Source organism: Apium graveolens, chromosome 3, assembly GCF_009905375.1.
Source record: "Apium graveolens cultivar Ventura chromosome 3, ASM990537v1, whole genome shotgun sequence".
Classification (NCBI taxonomy): Eukaryota; Viridiplantae; Streptophyta; class Magnoliopsida; order Apiales; family Apiaceae; genus Apium; species Apium graveolens.
This window is the reverse complement of record NC_133649.1, coordinates 32,886,743-32,896,841: the sequence shown is the minus strand read 5'-3', so window position 1 is coordinate 32,896,841 and position 10,099 is coordinate 32,886,743. Positions and strand designations below refer to the sequence as shown.

Here is a 10,099-nt window from a genome sequence, read left to right as displayed (position 1 = left end):
AAACAACAGTTGAACAGTGAAAACTGAGCACAGCCGTCGAGATGTATACAAATCTACTGTGGAAGCCCATTAACTGGGTAATAGAGGATGAAAAGTAGCAAAGCTTAAGACTGATAGTTTTTATATTTATTTAGTCTTTTTGACTTTGTAATCTTGGTAATATATAAACCAATAACGTAGCAAATAAAAATATAGAGCTGAGATACAAAAATAGAGAAATCTTTGTAAGCAGAATCTTTAGCATTTCCCTGTATTTCTCAGTAGTTCGATTTGTAAGCAGCTGTGAGCATTCTTGCACATAGAGTCTTCTCGATATATAATATATATCTCTGGTGGAATTGTTTAAATCCACCAGAAAGTTTTTAAAGACTCTTGTTTTTAATTACTTATGTTTTGATTCAATTATGTTTCTATTCCGCATTGTGCTAATCAAAACACTTATATCTATATTCAAGTTGAACATTTTTATTTTGGGAAAAAGGTTCAAGAATTCCATTCAACCCCCCTTCTGTAATTCTTGCTATATTGTTAGGGACTAACAAAGTAAACTGATTAATTATTAACTAATTAATCAGTTTAAATAAATAATCACCAAATAAGAAATAAATAAATAAATAAATTTTCGAACTTCTAAAATAAGAAAACAATTTAGATTTATTTACCAAATAAATCAGATAATTAATCAAATTATTTATTTGAGTTTACTAAATAATAAAAATTGATTTTCTGATTTTTATAAAATAAAATAAATTAGAAAATACAGAAACAAGTTTTTAGAATTTAATTCGGCAAAATAGGATCAAAACCGGGTCGACTACCGGGTTGAAACCGGGTCGACTCCGGGTCTTCAAGAACACCGCCGGCTACCGCCTAGAGTCCGGTGCCGGTGGGTTTTCCGGCGAGAGCGAAATGACGACTAAACAACACGATTTTAGGCTGATTTTCCTTCTTTTCAATCAACAACATCAAAGAAACAACACTCCTTCCTTCCCTCGTCGATTCGAAGCCGGAAAATGCAGAAACGCCGCCGGTAACGGCGACTTTCCGGTGAGCTTAAAACCGAAACGAAAATTAACAAAACTAGTACCAAACGACTGCAAACTCGACGATCTACAACCCTATGGTACTCAAAATCATCTCAGCAACATCAATCAAAAACACCCAAATCAAAATTTAAACCCGAAATTACAATTTCAAAATCGAATCATCTAAATACAAAATTGATAACAGGAATATATCGTAGATTTAAAGAGTTTCAGTTTGATTACTTACATGATTGATTTGGTTAACAGAAACACGATAAAACTGCAGATTGATTCCAAGGACTCCAAACCCTAATTGTAGAGAAATTGGGGAATTTCTTGATTTTTCTGATTTTTTTTATAATTTTAATTAATAATTTACTAGAAAATCAGTTATTTATATTTGTAATAAAAATACCCCTAATAAAAATTAAGACCCTAATTATACATCTAATAAATTAACCGGCCCTTAAAATTTATAATTTTTTGGTATTGATTTTGAATTTTTAAATATCCAATAAATATAAAATATATGCCAAAAATTTCCAAAAATTGTGAATAATATAAAAATGCAAAGAAAAATAATATTTGATAATTTCATGATCCTATAAAAATAAAATTGTTATTTTTGTGGGTCTTTTGATACCCGAAGGGGCCTGGAAAAGTCATTTTTCTCGAAACGAGAAAATTTGTAAAACGACTAGATGTTCAAAATATCGCTATGGTATAGGTCATACTAGGAAAAATAGGGCCAATGATTTTGTATGAAGTATCAGCTATTAAAACATTGTTTGGACCTTACAACTTTTGATTTAAAAACATTTAACTTATAATAAAACACCCGATAATTATGTAAAACACATTCTGACCAAAACAGAATACACGCAGCATATAACAGCTAGGGTTTTAAAACCCAACACACTTAATGACATATTAAAACACATAAATCATATTTATTAAAATATAATACAAACGTAATTTCTCAGTCGTTACATGTATGAGGATGGAGAATGATTCCTGATATTATGTGTTTGGTTCAGTGCTGGAATGAATCTGTTTTATTTTAAATATAATCGACATTTTAATTTTGATTTTAATATTATGTGCAAGTATACATTGTACATTGAAATAAATTCTTACACAATTTATAAATAAAAATTTACTAAAAAAGTATATGAATAGTAAAATATAATTTAACCAATTAAATAATAATTTAATATTTTTTAAAAATTTGAATCTTACAAATTGGCATAGATAAATATTATTATAATTTTATTTGAAATTAAATAATATATCAAATTTAAAATATGTGTACATAAATTGTATTTAATCGTAGAAATAAAGATGAATAATAAAAGTAAATCTGATACCTGATACCACTTCTTCATACTCACCTCTCCCCTAAGGTATCAAATCTAATTTCAAGTGGGTTTTAGGCATGAGTTTCAGTGAATACAAATCGTGAACCAAATATGAGGCATGGGTTTGGAATGGACAAAACTCTTGTAGACCCAATACCCAAAATTTTTCAACCAAACGACCCCTAAATTATATCTTGACAGGGTTCTTGGTTTCACCCCTAGATTTTTATTTTAGTTAAAGTTGTATATTGCTTTTTAACAAAATATAGATTATTGGTTAAATGCGGTTTACCTTGGTTTACGTGGTTTGCAGGCCCTTGCTTGAATCCGTGGCGTTTACTCAATGCGCACCCGAAGGGTAGCGGCTGCGGGTTCCCTACAATAAAAAAATATAGATTATTGGAATTGTATTATAATTACGATATCTTTATTTTCTGTAGAATCTTTTTTTAATTTTTTATTAAAATAATAAAATGGAATCATTTATACATTAATAACCTTTATTAATAAGCGAAACTCTTCTTGAGTGGTACTTTGCTTATTTTTTTGTTCTACCACATTTTGGTTTCACCTTGTATGATTCATGTTATAACTCTTTTTTTTTGTTCAACCACCTTTTGATTTCACCTTTAATGATTGATGTTATAACTCTAAGTGTATTATTTTTATTTTTTTTAATTCCTATATGACTTATAATTCTATATGTATTATTTTTACCCGTTTTTTGAATTTTATAAGCAATATTTTTTTTTATTTTTATAGGTTTGAATCATATTTTTAATTATGTTTTAAAACTGAAACCTCTTTTTAAGTGGTATTTTAATTTCACTTATTTTTTGGTGTCACCACCTTTTGGTTTCACCTTTTATGATTATATTATTTTTCTCCTTTTTGATTCCTATATTACTTATAATTTTGTATGTATTATTTTTACCCATTTTTTTGAATTTTATAAGCCTTACTTTTTTATTTTTTTATAGGTTTGAATCCTATTTTTAATTATGTTTTAAAGTAAATAGGTTCATAAATTAGCCCAACTAAATAGGTTCCGAAAAATATAAGCTAGGACCAAGTAAATAGGTCATGTGTTTAAATTCAAATATTTTATTTTTTTTAATTTGTTGGTGCAATTCCATTTTAATAAAATGATATGGATATTATAAATACTGTATTTTGGTTTCACCTCTAGAAAATAATAAAATTGTTCAAACTTTATTATGATTGCAATTCTATTTCCATTGAACTCTGAATTATTTTTTGACAGGGTACTTGGTTTAATCTTAGTACGTTAAGCAGTATTTTGGTTTACCCCTCGATTTCTATTTTATGAAGAATTCCATGTTGTATTTTAAAGAAATACAGATTATTGGAATTATATTATAATTATGATATTTCTCTTTTTTGTGGAATTCTTTTTTATTTTTTTATTAAAATAATAAAATGGAATCATTTATACATCTATACTATATTATAATAACTAGAATGAGTATAATTTCTAGTTTGGTTAACCCTCATTTTGGTTATCCATTTCCATCACGACCGTCAGATATTCTTCATCAAATAATCAGAGCCGTTACATTCAAATACTAAAAAATACACTACACAAGGGGCTTTCAAACGGATAATTCGGATAAAGATATGTCTGTATCCGTATCCGCATCTGCAATCGTCGGATTCGAATACGGATAGGCATATATGTATCCACATCTGCAATCGTCGGATTCGAATACGGATAATATCCGCTTTATTTCGGATACAGATATTATTCTCAGATATGAATGCAAATATTTCGGACGGATATCGGATTTTTAGAATTTTTTGACGGCCCTATCGTATTGACGATAATTTTAGAACATTTTTTACAATTAAACTCAAATGATATATTTATATATATATATATAAAGTATGTGTACAACCATGTAAAATTTGTATAAATGTATTTTTTAATGCATATACACACACTATAAACTAATAAAATAAATTTTCAATTAAATATAATTTATATATTTATATAATTTAAATATCATATACGTATTTGATTTCGGATTCGAATATCCCGGATTCGGATACAGATAATATCCGTTTTATTTCGAATACGGATAATATCCGCTTTTTGTCGAATACGAATGTGAATTTTTTGGACAGATATCGAATTTTTCGAATTTTTTTGACAGCCCTATAATCCCATGTTCGAATCTCGTTAACAACAAACATTTATATTATTATTTATAAAGATAAATATAAGTTATCAGGTTCAAATCTTACAAACAACAAATATTTATATTATTTTTTATAAATAAGATCTCATCAATCATATATTATTTATACTATTTGAACCTAACTTGAAATTATGCACAATGAAATTATAATTATATAATTATTATTTAGTATTTAATTATTTATGTAGAATTTTAATAAAATTATAAAAAATAGAAATGAAAATATATAAATATTAATCAAGACTTGTGCATCCGTAAGCTCGTTGTTACTCCCTCCGTTCCACTGGGATGTTTACGTTAATATTCGGCCGGCACCCATTTCGAGACTTCTATAAAGTATAGTTTCATAATGTTTTTTTTAATTTTTTTTTGAATAAAAGTTTAAAAATAAAACTTTTATTCAAAAAAAATTTTAAAAAAATATTATGAAACTATACCTTATAGAAGTCTTAAAATGCGTGCCGAATAGTAACGTAAACAATCCATGAGACGGATGGAGTATTAATAAGGGAAATATTTTGAGGGATACTTTGGTTTCACCCAATGACTTTTTGTTTCATCTCTTTTTAAATCTTACTACACTTGTATCTTTTTTTTTACTATATGACTTATAATTGTATATGTAATATTTTACCTGTTTTTTTATTCTTATATACCACGTATATATATTATTTTTATATAAATAAAATCGTATATACATTATAATTTCTAAATTCATACCTATAAAATTCTATTTTAGCACCAAATATCAATTTATACATACAAAAATAATATTTTATTAAAAAAAATATGCGATCACAAACTATATAAAAACACAAATCCAGCTAATAATAAGAATCTAATATGTAATTACTTAGTAATGTTGATTTAATATTTTATTAAATTATCCGTTAATCGTGTTGCTGAAATGACAAAAATTTTGATGTAAAATATTAGTTGTCTTTTTAGACTATGAAACATAATAATGTTAAATTTGTTATTCTAATAAAATTTGAGTTAATGAAAACTATATATAATTTCAAAATAATAATTGCAATAGTAGTACAATTTTATTTATTATATTATATATATATATATTTTAATTATAATTTAAAATTATTATTTAATATTAATATCTTAATTTCTAGTCACCGGTTATCAACCGGTAACCCTCCAGTAACACAATCAACTTTGCTCTATAGTCTATTCTTCTATACAATTTTCTTTTAAGGTTTCTAAATTATACACTAACTTAACACATGTTGCGTTGGCGTTGATGCACAAGTTCTGTACAAGATAGTATTATCAGTTTTACAACCTGTTCACTTTCTTATCAGTGACAACTCATAACTAGAAGAATTTGTAGAACTATAAGAATTGTCATTTTCGTTTTTCATTAATGCACTTGAGATCAAGGTGTTAGTGTCAATGTTATAAGAACTTCCAGAGCCAGTGGAGCCTTCCATTTTTGCACTCAGAAAAGGAGGCTGGTTAGGAATTGGAACTTCACAATCTTTACTAATCAGCATATGAACCACTTCATTCATGGACGGCCTTAGAATAGCCGAAGCTTGTGCACATAGAAGCCCAATTTGCAGAATCTTTAATGCATTCCTTACTGGAAATTCATCATGAAGACGGCCATCCACAACTTCAGTCAATTTATCGGCCTTGTAGAGCTTCCAAATCTGATTCCAAACGGAGACACGTCAAGAACAAGTAATTTATTTTCCGTTTTCTAGTCATGTATAAAGATAATGCACTGGGGAAGAAATTGTGGTACAAACTCACAGTATGAATAAGGGAGCCTGCATCATCTGCGAAAGCTGTACTTTTTCTGCCACAGACAATTTCAAAAACTAGCACACCGAAGCTATAAACATCAGCCTTCTCAGTAAGTTGTCCACGTACAAGATATTCAGGGGCCATATAACCTCTGTACCCCGAAATATAGTTCATCAATCATTAATGACTAGTGAGTACGTTTTTTTATGTGTTCAAATTTACGGTCAATTTACAAAGGCAATTGACCTGATAGTGAGAAAACATGCAGGAAGTTTAAAAAAATTTAACAACAAAGAAAAAAGAAAGGAGAATCCTTACAGTGTTCCGGCAATTCCAGTGCTCAGATGAGTCTTATCAGCTCCAAAGCAACGAACAAGTCCAAAATCAGCAATCTTTGGAGTGAAATTCTCGTCGACAAGAACATTGCTACTCTTGATATCTCTGTGAATTATCCTTGTATCAGAACCTTCATGAAGATGTGCGAGCCCTTCAGCAGTTCCAACTATAATGTCAAATCTTTCTTTCCAGCTCAAAACTCGAAAGCCACTCCTATCTGGCGTAGGGAAAGTAAAATAGAACAGTCAACATGACTTCATAGTTCACCAATCTATGTATATTTTACTGAATATCAGAAAAGCATACCAAAAAGGAATTGGTCAAGGCTCCTGTTAGGAACATATTCATAAACTAAAAGGCTCTCAGGACCTTCAATGCTGCAACCCAAAAGTTTCACGAGGTTCTTGTGATGGATTCCACTTATCAAATCAACCTCGTTGAAGACCTCATCTGCCCATGCTCTATTAGTATTGAAAAATAATCTCTTAACTGCGACAATATATCCATCAGGCAGTGTTCCTTTGTAAACAGTACCAGATGCTCCTTCACCTAGTTTCATTGATTGACTAAAATAATCTGTTGCCTTCTCAAGGATGTCGTATTTGTACATTAAACTGGCCTTGCTAAATGTCATTCTATGGTCAAGACTTCTCCTTCCTGCACAAATGCAAATAGAATGGTGTTTATAAACACATTACACTTGCAGCATTGACTTATTGATTTTTTGGAACATGCAGAATTCTACCTCTTTTCAGTGATCTTGTATAGAATAAATAGGCTGCAACAAGTAACAAGATAATGAATGCAGCTGCAGATATAGCAATCCCGGTAATAGCTCCTGTGCTAAGAGCTCCTAAGAGAACAACAAAGACAAACAATGTTTGTTAGAGAGCCTATTTCCGACTCCGTGACAGCAAAGTAACGAACACATGAGGAGAGCTGGAGTCATAGAAAATTTGGCTACATTAAAGAACATAAAAATGCGGGGGGTGGGGGGGGGGGGCAATAAACTATAAAATAAATGGTAATCTGTGGTTGATTAAGTCTTTATATTATTGTAGAAGCATTAAGGCACAATTGAACCTCCCACCAAGAGCCTCAATATCACCAAAGAGCTTGTTGATTCTTCTAGATTTGAGCTGATACCATGTTAGATAACCAACACATCTAAAACCTTGAAGACTCTATAGAGCTTTAAACTTTTTATTATGTACCAAAGAACTGAATCAACATTAAAGAACACAAAGGCAAAGGCAGCATCACAGTCCCAGTCGGAAGGATTACTATTGAATGAGATTAAAGTTCACACCCAGTAAGACAATTTGGAGATCGAGGCTGAATATGAACTCGTAGTGATATAATCATTCTTTTATCTACTTTAAAGGGATGGTAATCGGTAAGTTAACACTAAGTGTCACAATTAACAAATGAAGTAATCAACATAACATTGACAAGAAATTATAAATTGAAACTAACTTACTAGAACTTCCATTGCTATCATTATCACCGTCCTCATTAAAAAACTTATAATCCGAATACCTCAAGTAACAACCAGCATTCATCCCTCTTCCTTCTCTACTTGGCAAACATCCTCTGACCTTTTCTCCAGCATTCTCCAAACACTCCCTACATTTCTCCTTACTCAAACTCTTCCAACACTGAGCCAAACCAAACACGCCCTCAATTTCCGCGACTCTAAAGCCTCTCTTCCAAGTATCAACTCCAACAATCTTATCAATCAACAGTCCAACACTCTCATTAAACTTCACCAACTTTTTTTCATCCTTTACTATATTACCACTACAATTCACTGAGTCTTTAGTATTGTCCAAACTTTCATCATAAAATTCATAAGTATCGTAACGCATGAAACATCCATCAAGGTACAATCTACCTGACAAAGACTGAAGACAACTTGGTAGTCGTGTTCGAATGGCAGCGTAGCAGGACAAACAATCCGACTTAGAAAGATCATGATAACATTGAGCTAAACCATACATCGGTACATTATCAGAAGTGTTCACTGAATAATGTCCCCAGTTGTCATCCTCTATCAGCCTTAAAAGATGTCGTGTTTCTTCTACAAAAATAGGAACGATAGAAACGTTAGGTGTTAATATTTCTCCACACTTCAAAGCTGCCTCTGTGATCCGAGGATCGCAAAAACATAGCGCCGGAAGATTTAAGAAAAAGATTAGGACGAGCCACGTGAGATACCGGAAGTGCATGGTGCATCAGTGCATGTGAGTTGAATTTTCTTGAAAAATCGGTGATAAATTTAGGTTGAGAAATGTGAAACAAGATAGACTTATCTGTTTCTTGAAGGTTAATGTTTCAACTAAGGTAAAACGCTTACTTATTCAAACTTAATGCACTGAAAAAACAATGCAGATAGACTGGTTGAAGCCTACTACTCTATGAATTTTTATATACGATTGCAAGGTCTTTGCAGTATTTTTGAATATGCGGTTTGACAAAATTGTATTATATATTATAGAATAATAATATTCACCGGAGTTGAAACTGGATAAATAAATATTGGATAAATAACTTGATTTGACAGATTAACAAATTTGTGATTATAACGACTTAACATAGACAAAGCATTCTTTAATTAATTTCTAGAATATGGTTTCGAAATTTCAAGAGAAGTATTAATTTATCAAAGTTTAGTTGTTGCTTGTTAAGGAATACTCCCTCTGTCCTATCAAATAATTCATATTTTGACTTTTAATACTGTTCATGTAAACGATTGACTACTAATTTACGTCTAATCTATAAGATCAAACCTAGTCATGAGTGATTTTGTTGGATCCGTATTTATGAGTACTTTAATACAATGAAATTTTTATATTTAATACTTATACGGAATTAAAGATATTAACGATTAAAAGTGTGCATTCGCAAACGTGTCCAACACAAAAATGAAACTAAAGTTTTTAGGGACGGAGGGAATATTGAAGATAGTTTGTTCCAGGTACTTTTCTTCTAATTATTTTTACTATTAGTTTATAGAGTTTTTTAATGTGTAGTTGGATACTACGTTTCTTGGTGAAATCAGGTTACGGGTCCGGTTGGTTAATTATTATATATTAAAAGTTTGGTCCACCAAACCCTCTTAATCTCGTATTATTAAAAGGTTTTTTGATTTAGCATCTATATTTATTATAATATAATAGCCGAAATACTTATTATACTATAATATCCGGTATAATTTGTAATTTGGTTAACTTCTCTTTTTGGTTATGCCTTTTTATCACCACCGTCAGATCTTCTTCATTAAATAATCAGAGCTGTTAGATCTAAATACTAAAAAAATACACTCCAAAAGTTCTCATGTTCGAATTCTATCAACAACAAACATTTATATTATTATTTATAAATATACATATAAGTT

General features: G+C 30.1%; 1 protein-coding gene across 1 annotated transcript; it reads right to left on the bottom strand.

The window, feature by feature from the left end:
- Positions 1–5,851: 5,851 nt before the first annotated feature.
- LOC141710662 (cysteine-rich receptor-like protein kinase 42) lies at positions 5,852–9,087 on the bottom strand. Its single transcript, XM_074513211.1, has 6 exons — positions 8,183–9,087; positions 7,448–7,555; positions 7,009–7,359; positions 6,685–6,919; positions 6,373–6,517; positions 5,852–6,269 (listed from the first exon to the last, which is right to left on the bottom strand). The coding sequence occupies exons 1-6, from the start codon at positions 8,928–8,930 to the stop codon at positions 5,904–5,906; spliced, it is 1,953 nt and encodes a 650-aa protein (XP_074369312.1). The 5' UTR covers positions 8,931–9,087; the 3' UTR covers positions 5,852–5,903.
- Between the last annotated feature and the right edge of the window lie 1,012 nt (positions 9,088–10,099).

Excerpts from the sequence above, each read along its gene's own strand:
- LOC141710662 (XM_074513211.1), bottom strand. The coding sequence starts at position 8,930 with ATGCACTTCCGGTATCTCACGTGGCTCGTCCTAATCTTTTTCTTAAAT. Across the intron at positions 7,556-8,182 it reads TGATAGCAATGGAAGTTCTA|GAGCTCTTAGCACAGGAGCT; the intron begins GTAAGTTAGTTT and ends TTGTTCTCTTAG. Across the intron at positions 6,518-6,684 it reads ACTGGAATTGCCGGAACACT|AGGTTATATGGCCCCTGAAT; the intron begins GTAAGGATTCTC and ends TTCGGGGTACAG.